An 18,103-nucleotide genomic window follows, 5' to 3' on the forward strand; every position below is an offset into this window, starting at 1 on the left:
GTGTGCAAATAAAATCCGCAGGACATCCACGCCAACCGCCGCTGGGGGTTGGAGGCTTTAGGCCTGGCGCGGGGTAATTAATAACTCCCCCACCTCCACGGTCCGCAGGGGCCTTGGGGATTTGGCCTCCCAGGCGAGGTGCGCAGGCTCCGACGTTGGCGACTCCTGAAAGCCCCCGGCTCTCAGGCCCCCAGGCGCCCCCGTGCGCTCGGACCTTCCCAGTTGGGTTGGGCGAAGAGAGAACGCGCTGGGACCACCACCCGCGCGCTCCCAGCACCGCGCCGGCCCTCAAACCCGTGCGACCACACCGTGGCACTCCCATTGCGGGCATTCGTGGAGCACACTCCGGTTCCCCGGAGCTATGGGTACTGGGGGTGCGGCCCTTGAGCCGCCCTAATAAAAAGAACATTGCTAGAATCCCAGGAGAGAAAAATCTGAGTCTGGAGACTGAAGGGAGGGACGGGGGATGGGGGTGGGGTGTAGGGGATAGAGGCCAGCGGTCTTCTCCAGTCCTGGCTGCCACAGAATTCAGTGCCTGGGCCTCACGGGGAAGCCACGGCGACATGAGGCCCACTGCTGGGCTCTGGAAGCAGTTGATCCCGGCCAATACCTGACTGGCGCGCACTCAGTGACACAGACACTAACACACCCGCAGGCTACAAGCGGCCTCAGACACGCTGCCCTGCAGAGACAGCTTAGGACTGTCCCGCCCTCAGAAACGAGCACCTGGGGCTCACGCCCCGAAGATCACTCAGACAACGTTTACAGCCTTGCGTGTGGCCTCACGTTGACTCACCTTTCTCAGTTTTTGCACAGGCAGACCCTCCAACCCCTTTGAACATAGGTGTTTGCCAGGCGTTCTGACACCTACACACAAGCACACAGCCCAAGATACCGCCTCATTCCCCTATTCTATCTTCCCCAAATTAGCTGTAGTCCAGTTACCACCCCCAGGAAGTTTACCAACCTAAAGACTCAAAGGCTTAGATTTAAAAGCAGAAAAAGAATGCCTACGAGACAATTCTAAAACCCCAGAAAGTTCTCGTTACCTGCGTGGAGTGGGAAAGAGACAAAAATGAGGGAAGGGGGACTAGGACGGCGAGCGAGAAGGTGAACACGCCGAGTGCAGATACCAGACCCGAACCCGGCGAGTTTGGGGCTCAGCGCAGGGTGAGCGCCGGTCGAAGCCGACTCCGCAGGCCCGGCCCCCGCCCCCTGCGCGGGGACAAACTGGTTCCTGGATCCCACCGCTCACTGCCCCACCATTTATCAAAAGGACTTGACAACAAAAGAAGAGCAGAGGAGGAAAAGTGGGGGAGGGGAGACTCAAAGTCCTCCAAGTCCTTCCGAGGAAGAGGACGCGTCCTCCCCTCTCTCCCTTCCAGTTTCTGGCGGTGACCCCCGAACTCGCTCCGGACGCTGCCAAAGCTCTGAGAACTCACACAGCGGCTTGGGCACACGTACACACTTGTGCACCCAGATCCAGGCACACGAAGGCACCCACAGCGCCTCCCCTCTTCCCCTCAAACAGCCCGAGTGACTGTGCAAATCGAGGGGAACGCGGCAGTCCCGCTCCGCTTCCCTGGAAGCGCCCTTGTGCCCACACGCAGTCACCCGCTCCCTCCCTGGTTCCTTTCCTCTGCTCTCCCGGCGCAGGTCAGTCCCAGCTCGGCGTTCCAGTAAATTCAAACTAGCAACCTGGAGTGACCCCAGCTACCTAGTCTGCGGGGCTGGCGCGGGGCGGAGGGCCGGGGAAGAGGGCCCGGGTGAGGCTGAGACTTATCTCCCCCAGACGCCCAGGCCCAGGGCTCTTCTTGGCAGCATCTCAGGGAGCTACGATCCTGGTGGGGTCAAAAAAATTGGAAGGGGGAAGTGTCCCGCCAGTGACCTCCAACGTGCAAGGTTACGTTGTTGGTGGGGCTCTTGGAAAGAAGTCTCCGAGTTTGGGGTCGGGACACTACAGAGGACGAGGTCCGCGGCAGGCTGGCAGCCTGACATCCGCACGCCGCATGCCCACGACGGAATAAGTAAGGGGGGGGCGGGAATCGCCCGTGTTAGACGTCACGGCCCCCCGTCTCCGGTACTCGGAACCGCTCCGCACCCCGCAGCCTCCACGGGTCCAGGTCCCCGGAGGTGGAAGCGCGTATCTCTCGCCCACACACCGGGGTGAGACGCTCACCCTAGGCCCGCGCTCCCCGCTCGGCGCCCTGGGGCGCACCTGCGCGCTTTCCGCTCACAATTCATTTTCCTGACACTGAGCGCCTCTTCCATTCCTTTTCTTCGAAGCCCCCTCCCCTCACGCCCTGCCTGCTCCTCTCCCCCCCCTCCAGGTCCCCCTCGGTCTCTTCTTTCCTCTGTGTCTCTCCCTCTCTCGCTTTCCCTTCAAGTCGCACCCGCCTTGTAATCAGCAACAAAAGCTGACATAAATCACGGGCGGATTGACAAGAGCTGACAAATAACTGATTGATTGCGGTCGAGGAACATTGACAATTGATGGAGGGGTGGAGATGCCCAAAGAAATGGGGGGGGGGCGGAGAGGCGAGGAGAGGGTGGCGGGGGAGCGTAAGAATGGGGGTGGGGGGCGCGAGGGGGAGACAGAGGAAGCACGTGACGCGGCTCCCGCCCCAATCTGCGCGTCCCCGGGCGTCACGTGGCGGCGAAGGGCGGAGAGCCCCGCGCGCGGCGCCCCGGAGAGCCGCCACCGCCTCGGCTGCCCACCCGGCTTCTGGTTTCTCCGCTGCCGAATCTTGGGAAACCAAAGCGGGCGGGCGAGCTTCTTCCAGCACCCGCGCCCCAACCTTTCCTGATCCTGGCGGCCGTGCCTTAAGAGATCCTAAGCACCGAAGAGGAGAGAATATTCGGTGTGCGGACCCCCGTGGGCGCCCCTGCAGTTGGCCGTACAGTTGTTGTCCAGACCCCCGCAGGTGCGCCTGGCGGGCACCTCTCGCTCCGTCCCTCGCGCGCACCTTCCAGCCAAAGGTTTCCGTTTATTTTCGAGCTGGGAAAAAGGACAACCAGCCGGGGAAAAAAGAGGGAGGCGGCAGAGAGCAAACGTAAAATAAATGTCCAGCTAGTCCTCGAAGCGCAGTCGAGGGAGGGGACACGCAGCGGGGCGGCGAAGAGGGAGCTGCCCATTAAAACCAGCGCTGAGAGTCCTGGCGGCGGCGACGGCGCGGGACGCGTCACATCCCCTTGACCCTCCAATCACCTCGGGCTCCCATTTGATTGGAAGGCGGCAAAGGCTTTAATCTCCCCCTCGGTGCAGCTGCTTTTGAAGTGAGTTTCCTCGCCAGAGCCCGGGCTGGACAGGCAGCGGCTCACATCGCGGAGCTCAGCGCCGGCGCCGGGCCGCGAGCGCGCAGCGCGGGGCGCAGCCCGAGGCGGACGCCGCGAGCGACCCTTCGCTCCAGCAGGCGGGTCGACGCCTCCCGCTCGGCCACGGCTCCTCCGCGGGCCACCCAGGATTATTCGCTTCTGAGTGCAGGCGCCGAGAAGGTGTTCTGGGCGCCGGTGGCCGCCGCGCCAGCTCCTCCTCCTGCTGCTGCTGCTGCTGCTCCTACTCCTGGGGCGAGCGCGCAGCCCCGAGACCGCCCCGCGCCTCCCGGAGCCCTCCCCCCGCTGCTCCCATGCGCGCGGGTGGGTCATGAGCACAGCGCCCTCGCTTTCTGCCCTAAGAAGCAGTAAGCACAGCGGCGGCGGCGGAGGGAGCAGTAGCGCGGACCCTGCCTGGACCAGCGCACTCTCTGGAAATAGCTCCGGCCCCGGCCCCGGCTCGTCCCAGGCCGGCAGCACCAAGCCTTTTGTGCACGCCGTGCCCCCCTCTGACCCTCTCCGCCAGGCTAACCGCCTGCCCATCAAGGTGCTGAAGATGCTGACTGCACGGACTGGCCACATTTTGCACCCGGAGTACCTGCAGCCCCTGCCTTCCACTCCCGTCAGCCCCATCGAGGTAAGGACCCTCTCCCAGGATAAAGCTGGGACTGCCACCCCGGCTGCTGCCCCGTGGGATGGCTTTCTTCTGGAGCTTGGGGATGGGACTGGGGAGTCAAAATGATTCAGCTCCGGGGTGGGGGCAGAGGATAGTGCACCCGCACCTTAAAACTAGGGCGGAAGGTGGGGGTGGGGGTGGAGACTGGGGCGTGAAAGGTAGGGGGTAAGACCGCTCAAACTTGTTTCTCCCTTTGGTATGAAGGCCCTACCCCGACCCAGAACCAGGCCCCCTCACTCCCGCTCGGGAAGACAAACCGGAGTGCAAAATACGACTCCAAAGTCGTAGTTCTCCGTTTTCCCCGAAACTGCTACTTGTATACAGTCTCCAAGGCACCAGCCACCCAGGCCCCTACTCCGAAAAATGAGGGAGGAGGGGAGGGGGGCACAGTTCTGGGTGGAGGGGTCAGAAACCGACACCTTCTGTGAGTTTTTAAACATCCAGTTAGCACTTGGGCGAGGCAGAAAAGATCCTGCTTGGGAGGGGCCTAAGGGGTCTTGCCACCTTCCTCAAAGGCGAGAGAGAGTGTGTGCGTGTGTGTGTGTGTGTGTGTGTGTGTGTGAGTGTGCGTGTGTAGGGAGTGCCGCCTGAAAAAGCACCTCGGAGCTGGCAGGATCCTCGCGGGCCATCGCGCAGGAGCGCTTGAACCCCAGAAGCCAGGATTCTAAAGGCTTTTCCCTTCTTTTTCTTTGCGCCCCCGCGCACGCCTGACCCGCAGCTCGATGCCAAGAAGAGCCCGCTGGCGCTGCTGGCGCAGACGTGCTCGCAGATCGGCAAGCCCGACCCCTCGCCCTCCTCCAAACTCTCCTCCGTCGCCTCCAACGGGGGCGGCGCGGGCGGGGCCGGCGGGGGCGCCGGGGGCGACAAGGACGCCAAGCCGGGCCCCCTCAAGCTGAGCGACATCGGCGTGGAGGACAAGTCGAGCTTCAAGCCCTACTCCAAGCCCGGCGCGGACAAGAAGGAGCCGGGCGCCGGCGGCGGCGGTGGTGGTGGTGGCGGCGGGGGGGTCTCGGCGGAGAAGTCCGGATTCCGGGTGCCGAGCGCCACCTGCCAGCCGTTCACGCCCAGGACAGGCAGCCCCAGCTCCAGCGCCTCGGCCTGCTCGCCGGGGAGCATGCTGCCGGCGGCCGCGGGCGGCGCGGAGGGCAAGGACGACAAGAAGGACCCCGACGCGGGCGCCGGCGGCGGCAAGGGCTCGGGGGGCGCCCCGGCCGAAGGGGGGCCCGCGGGGCTGGCGCACGGCCGGATTAGCTGCGGCGGCGGGATTAACGTGGACGTGAACCAGCACCCGGACGGGGGCCCCGGGGGCAAGGCGCTCGGCTCGGACTGCGGCGGCTCGTCGGGCTCCAGCTCGGGTTCGGGTCCCAGCGCGCCCACCTCGTCCTCCGTGCTGGGCTCCGGGCTGGTGGCGCCCGTGTCGCCCTACAAGCCGGGCCAGACAGTGTTCCCTCTGCCTCCTGCGGGCATGACCTACCCGGGCAGCCTGGCGGGGGCCTACGCCGGGTACCCGCCCCAGTTCCTGCCGCACGGCGTGGCGCTCGACCCCACCAAGCCCGGCAGCCTGGTGGGGGCGCAGCTGGCGGCGGCCGCGGCGGGCTCTCTGGGCTGCAGCAAGCCCGCCGGCTCCAGCCCCTTGGCCGGGGCGTCGCCGCCGTCCGTGATGACAGCCAGCCTGTGCCGGGACCCGTACTGCCTCAGCTACCACTGCGCCAGCCACCTGGCAGGGGCGGCGGCGGCCAGTGCCTCCTGCGCGCACGACCCGGCCGCGGCGGCCGCGGCGCTCAAGTCCGGATACCCGCTGGTGTACCCCACGCACCCCCTGCACGGCGTGCACTCGTCGCTCACGGCCGCCGCGGCGGCCGGCGCCACGCCGCCCTCCCTGGCCGGGCACCCCCTCTACCCCTACGGCTTCATGCTCCCCAACGACCCGCTCCCCCACATCTGCAACTGGGTGTCGGCCAACGGGCCGTGCGACAAGCGCTTCGCCACGTCCGAAGAGCTGCTGAGCCACTTGCGGACCCATACGGCCTTCCCCGGGACAGACAAACTGCTGTCGGGCTACCCGAGCTCGTCGTCCCTGGCCAGCGCCGCCGCGGCCGCCATGGCCTGCCACATGCACATCCCCACGTCGGGCGCTCCGGGCAGCCCCGGGACGCTGGCGCTGCGCAGCCCCCACCACGCGCTGGGACTCAGCAGCCGCTACCACCCCTACTCCAAGAGCCCGCTCCCCACACCCGGCGCCCCCGTGCCAGTGCCCGCCGCCACCGGACCCTACTACTCCCCCTATGCCCTCTACGGACAGAGACTGACCACGGCCTCGGCGCTGGGGTATCAGTGAGGGCAGCGGGGCGCGCCAGCCAGGGAGAGTCAGGCGCCGGGGGGAGGGGAGGAGCCCCGGCAGGGCGGCCACGGGGCAGAGGCTACTGTCCCCCCGCGAGAGGGGAAGACCCGGGCCGGGAAAAGGAAAACAGACATACCGTACCTATCTATCCGAAGCAGCGACCGAGACCCGGAGGGGAATGCCTTTCCCCCCACACACGCAACTCTCACCTCCCCACCCAAACTTTATAAAAGTTGGAAAAATATCATTTGACTTTTTATAGAAAAAAGAAGAAGAAAATAATTGAGAAGGTGTTCGACTGAGGACTGCATCGGTGGACACTGGTATTTATTTATGTTAGCTCCAAGCGGACCCGTGGTTCAAAAGTGCATTATTTAGTTTGAGCTCCGTAGGCAGAAAGGAGGAGGGGGAAAAAAAAATTAAAACTCGAGGGTAAAAATGTGGAAAACAAACCCTCCTGTCCCTTGTAGATTATAAATAAATACAAAACCGCCACAGAACTAGAGGTCTTCTCTTTAATGTTACTTTAAAATTGCTATGATTGTATTGTACGTTCTTATTTAATGTCTGATTGAAACACAAATTTACATGCATGTTTGTTACAAAAAATGAAAAAAAAAACCAACAAAACAAGTCACAATTTGTCAGCTCTGATTTCAAATTGCAATTATTTTTAAGGTGTATACCATCGAAAGAGAATGGGTATTTTTTTGTATGTATTCTGGAAGAAAACAAAAAAAAAAAAAGGAAAAACAATTCTATTCCAAAACCTCATTTGCCTTATTTTGTTCTTTAAAAGGAACACTTAACTATTTTTAATTTTTAAGTCCACCCGCTGAGAAGGGGACAAGTAAGGTTTACGTCATGTACTAAAATAATAGACAATGTATCGCTTTAAAGATTAAAATTCCGTATATTTGATGTATTAAAAGGTTTTACTTCTTATCTTTTTTTATTTTTATTTATTTAATTTTTTGGTTGAAGAGAGAGAAGAACATCATAGTTTGGGCCGAAGTGGGTTTCCTGGGCCTGCCCCTGGTCACTCCTTCCCAGGACGGTGGCCGCATTTTCCACCGCTTTGTTGTGATTTTCAGAAAGAGGCAAAGGCTTTGGAAAGACCGGCCTGTCGTGGGGCTGGCCTTGGGGGACAGTATTTTTAAAGAGGGCTCTCACAACTTGAAAAAACAGTGTCCTTAGCTACAGTTCATTTCGTTTTTAATCTTTCTCCCAGCAGCTGGTTTGTTTAAAGTGAAAGAAAAAAAAAAAACCCGGAGATTAAAAAAAAATTTTTTTTTCTTTCCTGAGAATTTTGGGAGTTGGGTTTCGTTTTGTGCAAAGAGCCGCACGGGCAAGGACTCGACCTCCCCGCCTCCACCGCTGGAAGGTGCCGCCGCCAGGGAGGCCCCTCCACTTTGCAACAAGCATCTCCAGGACGGGGTGGGCGGCCGGGATAGGTTGGGGTGCGGCGGGCGTTTGGGAACCGACTTTCCTGGCCTGAGGAGAGCCCGGCGGAACCCTCGCTCCCTCGGGGGAACGTGAACTCGCTCTCCCTTCCTTCCGCCGGGGGCCGGGGCGGCGGAGAGCCCACCCTCGGGTCCCGCCACCTCCTGGGCTCCCCTCCCCGGAGCTGGGACACCCGGCGGGCCGGCGCCGCGACTGCTCTTCGGCGCTGCGATTTCTCTGCTGCCCTCGCTCTACCCCGGCCTGCGCCGCCGAGAGCGGGCGGGGGCGCGGGACCCCGAAGCCCCTCCAGGTTCGGCCCCGCGAGGGTCCTGGCGCCCCTTCCCGGCTAGCTGGGGGCGCTCGGGCGGGTGCTGGGTGCGGTCTGGGCTGCTGGGTGCGCTGCGTAAAGGCGCCGCGGCACCCTCGGTCTGGGCGTGGATCCCCGCGGCGCGCGGCGCTCTCTTCTCCCCAGCTTGAGCCTCGGCACTGAGCTGCCTGACGCGCCCAAGAAATCCTGCAGACAAGAGCCCTGATTTGGAGGAGGCCGGAGGCCCACCCATCCCTACACACAGGCACACACGCACACACACACACCACACACACACTGAGCGCCCTGGCCTGGCGCGAGCCGTGGTCTTCAGGCTGTTGGGGCGCGCGCCCTCCCGGGTCCGCGGGAGCTCTGGACCCGGAGCAAGCCTCTCCTGCCTCCCCCGGCCACGGAGTCGCGACGCTGAGCGCGCACCCCGAACTCCCCTCTCCCCGGAGTCAGGCGGTTCTGGGTTCTCTGAGCCACCGGCCTCCCCCGGCGCCGGGCTCCCCCTGCTGCTGCGGGAGGTTCCCGGCCGCGCAGAGGCCGCCCTTGGCCTCAGGCCTTGGGCAAGGCAACCGTGCGGCCCCCGCCGCCATTTGCTCGCGGGCTGGTGACTCTTCAGATTTCCCGGCCTCGTCCCAGCGTCAGCCTCGCGCAGCTAGGCCTTTCTTCCAGCTGCAATCCAAGCAACCCCGGCGACCTCCAGGACGCCGCGGGGAGCTCTCGGCTCAGCCTGGAGAGGACTTGGTGGAGTCTCAAGCTCCGGGCGGCCTCCAGCGAGAGGGGCAGCCTCCCACCCCCACGCCCCGGCTCCCCGATGCCGGGCACCGGGGCTGGTGCCCGAGGAGGCGCCCGGCCGGCCGCTCCCGCTCTGGTTCGGCTAAGAGAGGCTGGGCTCCTCTCCTCTAGAACCCCGACCTGCGGGGCCTATCCCCCCAGGCTCTCGACAGACAGCGCGCACCCGCAGCCAAAGGGGCGGGTGGACCTTGGCGGAGGTGGCGCGGCTGCAGCCCCGACCGCCGTCAGCGCCCACCGCTTGGGACAGGAGAGCCAGGCCCCGCTCACCCGCCCACCAGCACCCGCCACCGGCCTCTTGGACCCCAGCCTCGCCCTCCTTTGCGTGCGTCTCCGGACAGGGCTCCGCGGGCCACCTCGCCTCGCCCGCGGGCCCGCTTGGGCAGGGAAAGCCCTAGAAATTCCCCCATCCTGGAATTCCAGGTGTGGAGCCAGCAGGGAAACGAACCGGGCACGTTCGTGTCCTTACGCTCCCTTTTGGTGTTTTATTAACAAAAATCAAAACCAAAACGCCTTGAAATTTTAATGAGACCCTCTTTTCGGAGGAGCTACTCAGAGGCAGTAAAATTCTGGAGTTCATTCGGGAGCCGAAGGTTTGGGGGAGAAAGGGTTTCCCGACGTGTGCAGCTGAGCTGCCCGAGCCCTGGGTTAGTGAGGAGAGGGTGCCAGAATGTGCTCGGGTCCTGGCCGAGGTGCGAACCCTCTGGGGACAGCCTCCCCAGCTCCCCAGGACGCGCCGGCCCGCCCTTTCCAGCCTTCTCCTGCGCCCCGGCGGGCGGGATCCGGGCGCGCCGGCCAGTGGCCGCCGAAGTCCTAGCGGAGCGCGGCGTGTCCGCCAGGCGGCGCTGCGGAGCGCGAGGCGCGTAAGGAGAGCCGGGACCCCAACCGAGCCGGCACCCCAGCCTTCCCGGACCGCCCGCCGCGCGGGGTGATGCCGGGGCCGCCGCCTCCGCGGGGTTTTGCGGAGAGTGTCCTGGAGTCCGCCCCTGTCCCTCCTCTCTCCTCTCCTGCTGAAAACCGCGTCCTTCGCATGCGTGCACCTGCTCTAGCTCCTGCTGGTGTCTTCCCATTGCTCTTGCCCTACCCAGAGGAGCTGGCCCAGGTGCCCTGACCGCCCCCCAACCTGGGGAGCTCCCACCGCCGCTCTCAGGTTCCCAAGGGCCACCTTGTCTGCCAGACTGAGATGATCCCCACCCATTCAGGTATTCATTTCCTCTCTCGTTCACTGATTGTTTCCTGGAGTCCCCCCCTTGCCAAGGGCCTTGCGTCTCTTTGCTCGCCCCCTGACACATATGGAGAAACTGAGGCTAAATCCTGGAACCCTTGGCAAGACCAGCAGAGAAAGCTCACCCCTTTCCCGCCATTCAACCCCTGCCTATGTTTTAGCTCTGGTGACACTGACTGACCCTGTCATCTTTGCTCTGGGAAGGCAGATGGAAAAGCCCTGCTAGGGGACGAACGCCTGTGCTTTGGAAAACGTGTAAACACGGCCCAAAAGGTGAAACCTATCCCTGCAATCCATCTGATGGCCTCTTGTGCACATAATGCTAAGGGGTCCTCACCCAGTGTGGTTCCAGGCCTGGCCATGCTCAGAGTGACTGCAAAAGTTCCCGCTGACCTGCTCACATCTGTTATGAACCATGTCCAATCCATATTAGCCTAGATTATCCCACTTAAATTTCACAGCAATTGCATGAGGTCCTTAGAAAAATTTTAACCCCTGTTTCATAGATGAAGGAGCTGAGGTTCAGCAGGAGGATATTTAGATTAAGTATACATGACTAGAGAGTGATTGAGGAATAGTCAGACCTTTGTCCCTGCTGGCTCCCAAGCCAGGCTAATCCTTCGGACCGGCCACAGGTGAGGTTAAAAACTTCGCTCAAGTTCACTTGAGCTTGGCAAGTTTGGGACTTGAACTCATTTCTATCAGACCCAGATCCCAAATCATTCATTCTGCCCTCTGCTGGGATTCCCCAACATCCCAGGGCTATTGACCTCTCTCTGTCCAGTGTGATGGCTTGTCCTTGAGGTTTCTGGGCTGCAGCAAGGCTCCTGGCCCTTGCTGAGATCAGAGAACCTAATAAGAACACCCAGAGCACCAGGGGCACTTAGAGAGTGAGATCAGCGGAAAGCCACGTGATAAAGTGGACAGACAGAGCACATGTTTGGGATCAGGTTGATATAAATGGAACTTTTAGCCCTTATACCTGCTCAACTCTATGACAGTCTTTCTGGACCTCAGTTTTCCCATCTACAAAATGGGGGCATTGATTTCAATTTAATGGTGGTGTCAGGCTCTTCAAATGAAATTTTAAAATGTGAAAATACCCAACCTAGTGCCTGGCCCATGATGGTTTTCAGTGAAGACACGTTACTTCTGAAAATCTCATGTCATTATGAGCAGCCTTCTTGCTGCAGAATTCACTGTGACCCTCTGTGGCCCACAGGCTCAAATTCTTACTCAGCCACCTGGCTATCACGCTGCCTGTAATCATGGTTCCTCCTCTGATCTGGCCCTCTTTGCTTGTCCTACTTGTGTCTCAGCAATCCTCGCAGTTCAGACCTTCTGCTGGCCTCGGTCAGTTGTGCTCATCATATATTCCATCCCTGAAATGTCTTCATCTGCCTTCTCCCCTGAAAACGCTCTGGAGACTCACCTCTTCCTGGAAGCCCTCCAAGTTTCCCCCCAACCACACACCGAATTTTCCTTCACTGTATGTTCCTTCAGCACTTAATGCAAAGGCAGAAGGTAGAAGTATAAAAGGTGAGCACACTAAGGATAAGAGTACCTGGGTTTGAGTGGTGCCTCTTCATTCTTGTATGGCTATGGATAAGTCATTTATGGCTTTGTGAAACTTGTCTCCAAAACTGTACAAGACTATGAATGCCATGAGTGAGCCCCAGATGCTGTTTAAATGGACAACAATAATGTGAATAAGTAGCATGTGGTATATACACTCACTATTCCATGCATTCATTTACTCCTCTTACTATTGCTGTCCCATTTTACAGATGAGGAAACTGAGTCTTTAATCACTGTACCACATCATGCTGGACTGTGTCCCTGGGAGTTTGTCCTCTGCCTTCTCTTCCTAATTACCAGCAACACAAAACTCCTGTTCAACTCTCTGGCTAGTGTCGCCTGCTCCTGAAATTCCCCCAGTTCTTCCCACTGGATTCCATGCCTTCCTCTTGTTCTTGTAGCACCTGTTCCTCCCACCATTGTACTCTCCTTATGTTGTTTTGTTTTGTTTTGTTTTTTGGGCAATGTAAAGAAAACTGGACTCTGAGGCACTAGGAAGGAGGGACTATCTCTTATAATTATTCCTAATCTGGTGTCTAACTTGGTCCCTGAAACAGGTAGATGTTCAACACATATTAGAGGAAAGGAGCAAACTGGAAGGGAAGAGAGGGAGCAAGAGAGGCGCGTGACAAAGGAAAACCAAAAGCAAAAGACATAAAAGAGGAATGAGGCAAACAGGGGACTTGACTTCGAGAAGCTTTGGGTTTCTGTGTGCATGGCATGAAGCTCAGGGCTGGGCGAGCACCCATGCATCAGTCAGAAATTGAGTTTGCTGACAGCAACAAAGGCCCTTAAACTTAAAGGGAAACGTTGTCTTCTCTGAGTCTGGAGGTGGGCAGTTGAGGCTGAGAGTGGCCGCGGTCATCAGGACACAGGGTACTTTTCTCTGTGCCCGCCCAACCAGGAAACTTTTATCCTCATCTCTGAATCCAACCAAGATGGTTGCCTGAACTCAGTTACCATCTCTACATTCCAAACAAAAGGAAGGAGGAGGGAAAAGTGGTCAATGATTGCCCCCTTTTAGGGAGTCTTTCTGCAGTGCACACAAAACACTGCAGCACTGGGCGGGACTTTGTCACTTGGCCAAGCTTTGCTGACCAGGAGGCTGGGAAATGTAATGTTTAGCTGGGCATAGTGCTGCCTCAAATAAAGTCAGGGTTCTGTTACTCAGGGGCCATCGGGAGGGGTGAGAATGTGGGAGAACATTAGCAGACTCCCCTGTAGTCCACAGGTGGGGTCACCCGGAACTGGAGTCAAAAGAGCTGTCTAAATGGTGCCCTTCCAGGGGGTCCCTGGGTGGAGACTTCACCTCTAAACCACAGGTTATTGTGTTATAGAGCAACCCCGATATTGAACGGGTTCCTGCCTGTATGGAATTAGCTTTGGGACATCCTTTCCCCCCTAACAATTGTTGCTAAAGTGGGCAGGGGTGGCGCTTGGTAAGACCTCAGCAGTTGTAATTCAGGGTTGGTGGGTTTTGTCTCTTCAGGATACCTGGAGTTGCAGGTCCTGCAGGGATTTAAAGTGCTACTTGTCAAAAGTCATTTTTCCCCTATAAAGAACACTTTAGTTAGAGACCTGTTCATTTTGACCCAGCCTCCCCCACACAATCCCAAGCCAGGGAGAAGACATCATCTTTTTCAAAAACAACTGGTGGAAAGGGTATAGCCTTGGAACATATCTTCCAACCCCCTCCACATTATAGATGAAAAACCGAATATCTTCAGAACAGAAGCAGACCAGTGCTAAACCAACTTCGCACTAATCTTACCTTGAATAATTATAGTGTAACTACAGAAAGTTACAAGAGAACACAAACGGTGCGGCTGAGTCATAACCACACTTGAGCCAGTTTGAATCACACCTCCATTTCTGGTCCCTCCAGCGGAGACCTAAGGGCACAACACCCCCGAGTTGGGGGTGAGGAGTGTGTAGGGGGAGGGAGCCGTGGAGAAGGCGGAGGAGACTGGAAGGGGGACGCAACAGGAATGGGTGAAAGTGAGCTTTGTGGTTGCTCTGTTGCTAGAAGCTTCCTCAGCCTTAGATCTCAACAAGAGAGAGACATTTCAGAGTTCCGGCCTGACCTCTTTTTGGTCTCTCTGTGTCTCTGCCATTTTTCTTTCACACACTTTACAAAGATCTCCTCTCCCCCACATCCTCCAGGGGCAGTTCCTTTGGTGTGGGAATTCTACACCCTTCACATCACTAGTTCTTAAGCCTTTTGTGGGTTGAGGGAAGGATGCAGAAACCACAGCCTTTTTTTTTTTTTTTTTAATCCAATAAAAGCTTTGGCCCCTTTGAATAGAAATAAGCACACACAGTGAACATTGGAAAAATAATTTCAGGTAGTTCATGGACCTACAGATTTAAAATCCTCGATTTTGAAAGATATCCAAGATTTAAACATGAAAAGAGCTTGCTCTTGGGAAGCACCCTGAGCAACTCCAAGTTTTTCTTTCTAAAGTATTTCTGACCAAGGCAACTTGCAACTACTCTGTGCAATTAACTGAAATAAACAGCATTTATTTCAAACCTGCCACAGGCCAGTGCTAACCTGCGTACCCCTCACCACAACTCTGAAGTGGGCACTATCATTAGCCCCACTTTATAGATGAGGAAACTGAGGTACACAAAGGTGAAGTGATGTGCCCAAAGTAACAGCCAGGAAGCGCGCAACTAGCATCCTGTAATAGGCTGCTTGACCCCAGGACAATTATTTGTGTGCTTGTCACCACTGCATGATCATGACGGAGGGGTGTACCGCTCTGTACACTGAAGCCTTCCTTCCCCAGCAAGGCGTCAGGCCCCACTCAGCGGTGTACTGGAATCAGTTCACATCTCTTCCCAACTCCTCATTCCGTGGTGCTGTTTCTGTAGCTTAAAATCAGCCATGATGGGAGCATTTACACCATAGCAAAAAGCAAACATTACAAGTGCAAGTTTTTTCCTTCAGGGAATTATTTGTTAAACATTTACCTGCACACCTCTGAAAATGCCTGCTTTAGTCCTGCTCGGATGGCTCCACCATACATGCTGCATCTTTGGAGTTAGACTTGGTAGTTGGCTCCTTCCTTTCAACTCTACCAGGAACCGGCCACACTCTTGCCTCTACCTGCAGGAAGCACCCACACACTGCCCAGCTGGAGCCAAGTCAGTCATGACAATGCACTTTCTTCTGAACTTTGCTCTGGAGAAGCCCTATGGACCAGGCCTGGAGTGTAGGCTGCCCTGCACTGTCTCACCAGCAGCCTCAGACCGCAGGAGAGAAACTCTTATTATCATTAACATTCAGTGAACATTTTCCTTGTGCTAAGCAGTATATATACATAATCATGTTTAATCCTTACAATATCTCTAGGCAATCAGTACCATATTAATCTCAAATTATAAATGAGAAAACCGAGACTCAGAGATCAAGTAATATGCCTCAAGTCCCACAGCTAAGGAGCAGTGGGCTGAGATTTAGAGCTACCTCAATACATAGCCCATGCCTATAAAACCCGTGTACATCAACTCATGGCTGCTGGTCTCAAAGTTGACAGAATGTCCACAGCCGCTCCTTCCCCATCTGCAGGGAGGTATGGGAAGGCTAATCCCTCTCACCTCCCTTGGTGTTCCCAGAGGAAGTTCCCAAGGCAAGAGGGAAGATAACCTTGGTCACCTAAGGCCAAATCAGAATCATGAGCTTCCCTCCAGCCATGAAAAGTGAGTGTTCACTGGCAAGTATGTAATGAGCACCAACTGCATACACAGCAATCTCTTGCGCATGGAGACAGTGAAATGATGACCAGGACAGAGTGTCTGCCCTCAAGTAACTTGCTGTCCAGTCTAGTGGATCACAGAATCAATTTGCCTTCGGATGGACTATGGTAAGGGCTATAATTAGAGGAAGCAGAGAATTAAATCCTATAGGATGTAGAAATCACTGGGGAGGAAGCAACACTTGGACGTGTATAATGAGCAGGCATTTGATGGGTGGGAAAAAAAGGGATTTGGGAAAACAGGAGGATGGACCTGAATCAAAGGCGTGGAGGCAGGATGCCCATGGGGGTGTTTGGTAGGAATTGAGGATAACAGAGGAAGTGAGGGAGAATGTGGGGAGAATAGATGGTGTCTTTGATAAACCATGGGGAGCCATCAGAAGTTTTCGAGGCGGTTCAGACCAGAGGTGAGAGCTGGAAGCAAGAGAGTGAAAGCATGGGCAGTTCTAGTGGACAGTGAGGAGGTAGAAGGGACTGGGCTCTGTGAAAGGCAGGAAAGGGCTGGAAAGGAGAGGGAAAGTAAAATATGATCCTGAGGTCTACAGCCTGTGGCAATAGGATATGTTGCTGTAACAGACAGCCCTCCCGCCCCCCACTACAGTGACTTAAATCATATAGACATTTCTCTCGGGTCTCTGTTATGCAGAGGCTGATGAACCTGCTCTGCTCGAGGAAGTCACTCAGGCACCCATCTTGATGTTTCTTTATCCCCCAGGATTTTGTACTCATTGGTATGATCAAACATGGGCACTAATCCCACCCACGGGAAGGGGAGAAGGAGGCAGCACAAGGCAAGTATGTCCCTTTGAACTAGTGAGGAAGTCACCTGGTCCTGGCCAGCGGGCCACACCCGGGCTGTGAGATGCAGCTTTGTCTGGGCAGCTGCGGATCCTTACACCATGAAGTCAACCCTCCTTCCTCAGCAGGTGGGGTCTGCATTCCCTCCCCTTGAGTCTGGCCAGGGCTGTGGCCAGAGCACCACCACAATGTGTGATGCTTTGTGACTTCTGAGGAGGCCATCCCACCTCCTCTGGGAGCTCACCCTAGGAAACCAGTCACCATGCTATGAGGAAACCCGGCGTCCACAGGGATAGGCCATGTATGATGTTCTAGCAACAATCCTAGCAGAAACCCCAGCCAACAGTGACACCAACTGCCCTCATAGGATTACGTGCCTCAGAAGATTCCAGCCCCCGCCATTGGGCTGTCCTGAGTGAGGCAGTGACAAATCCTACCACAAACCCCACCCAAATTGGCTATTCAGGAACAAAATTAATGCTGGTATTGTTTTAAATCACTAAATTTTGGCTTCTTTTTCTTGTAACAATAGGTAACGGATAACAGGCCAAAATCCCTTTTCCTATCCCAGGAGAATGGCACAAACCATACAGAAAAGGGTGACCCCAGGTTGACTTTGCCAATCCCCATACTTCTCTTTTCCTGTTGGTCTGTGGACCCTCTAGATGGCCACCTCTCTGTCCACCCCCCCCCCACCTCAGGCTGGGCCTTGGCTTGGCCCTGCAGTCCATCCCCAACAAAGGACATTCCCAGAGCAGACCATCTCACACCCCCAAGGCGGAGCTGAGCTTTCTCTGCAGTAAGCTCCACGGGCTTTCCAGGTGCCAGGGAACCAGAGCAGCTCTGTTCAGCGGCCCTCTTCCTGAAAGTTTTGCGGCCTCCTGAACAACTATGAAGAGTGGACTGCTGGGTATGTTGATTTACACACACACACACACACACACACACACACACACTCTTTTTAGACAAATATACATGTATGTGGTGAAAACACTTGAGATCTATTCTCTAAGCAAATTTCAAGTATACAATGTGATATTATTGGCTATAATCACCATGATGTACATGAGGTCCCCAGAATGAGTCACCTTATAACTTTTTAAGTTTGTGCACTTTGACCACCATCTCCCCCTATCTTCCTTCCCCGGTCCCTGACAACCACCATCTAATCTTCGCTTGTATGAGTTTGCCTAGTTTAGGTTCATCATAAAAGTGTTACCATGTAGTATTTATTCTTTTGTGTCTGCTTTATTTCATTTAGCATGATGTCCTCCAGACTCATTTGTGTAGTTGCAAATGGCAGGGTTCTTTCTTTTATGGCTGAATAATATTCCAGTATGTGTGTTTGTGTGTGTCCACATTTTCTTTATCCTTTTACCCATGCACGGACACTTAGTTTACTTCCAGGACTTGGCTATTGTGAATAATGTTGCAATGAACATGGGAGTGCAGATATCTTTTTGAGATACTGTTTCATCTCCTTTGAATATATGCCCAGAAGCGGGATTGCTACTGTTCTGTTTTGTTCTGCTGGTAGTTCTGTTTCTAATTTTTTGACGACCCTTCATACTATTTTCCATGATGACTGTACCAATTTACATTACCACCAATGGTGTACAAAGGTTCTCTTTTTTCCATACCCTTGCCAACTCTTGTTATCTCATCTTTTTGAAATAGTCATCTTTTTGAAATGTGAAGTGATATTTCAGTGTAGCTTTGGTTTGCATTTCCCTGTTAATGAATGATTTCAAGCACCTTTTTTTGTGTGTGCCTGGTAGCCATCTGTATGCCTTCTCTTGAAAATTATGTGTTCAGGTCCTTTGAGCATTTTTTAATCAGGTTGTTTGTGGGGGATTTTTTTGTT

The 18,103-nt window shown here is 56.1% G+C and overlaps 1 protein-coding gene across 1 annotated transcript; it reads left to right on the forward strand.

Annotated features, from left to right (window-relative positions):
• The first annotated feature begins 3,050 nt into the window (after nt 1-3,050).
• ZNF503 (zinc finger protein 503) lies at nt 3,051-7,816 on the forward strand. The gene is made up of 2 exons (XM_037495831.2): nt 3,051-3,949; nt 4,707-7,816. Exons 1-2 carry the CDS (start codon nt 3,644-3,646, stop codon nt 6,324-6,326), a joined length of 1,926 nt encoding a protein of 641 aa, XP_037351728.1. The 5' UTR covers nt 3,051-3,643; the 3' UTR covers nt 6,327-7,816.
• Nucleotides 7,817-18,103: the final 10,287 nt, after the last annotated feature.

This window comes from Talpa occidentalis, unplaced genomic scaffold (assembly GCF_014898055.3).
Source record: "Talpa occidentalis isolate TD23 unplaced genomic scaffold, MPIMG_talOcc4v2.1 talOcc4.8, whole genome shotgun sequence".
Classification (NCBI taxonomy): Eukaryota; Metazoa; Chordata; class Mammalia; order Eulipotyphla; family Talpidae; genus Talpa; species Talpa occidentalis.

Bases quoted from the DNA above. Each gene is read 5' to 3' on its own strand.
- ZNF503 (XM_037495831.2), top strand. From the start codon at position 3,644: ATGAGCACAGCGCCCTCGCTTTCTGCCCTAAGAAGCAGTAAGCACAGC. The intron at 3,950-4,706 runs GTAAGGACCCTC...CCTGACCCGCAG, and splicing joins CTCCCGTCAGCCCCATCGAG to CTCGATGCCAAGAAGAGCCC.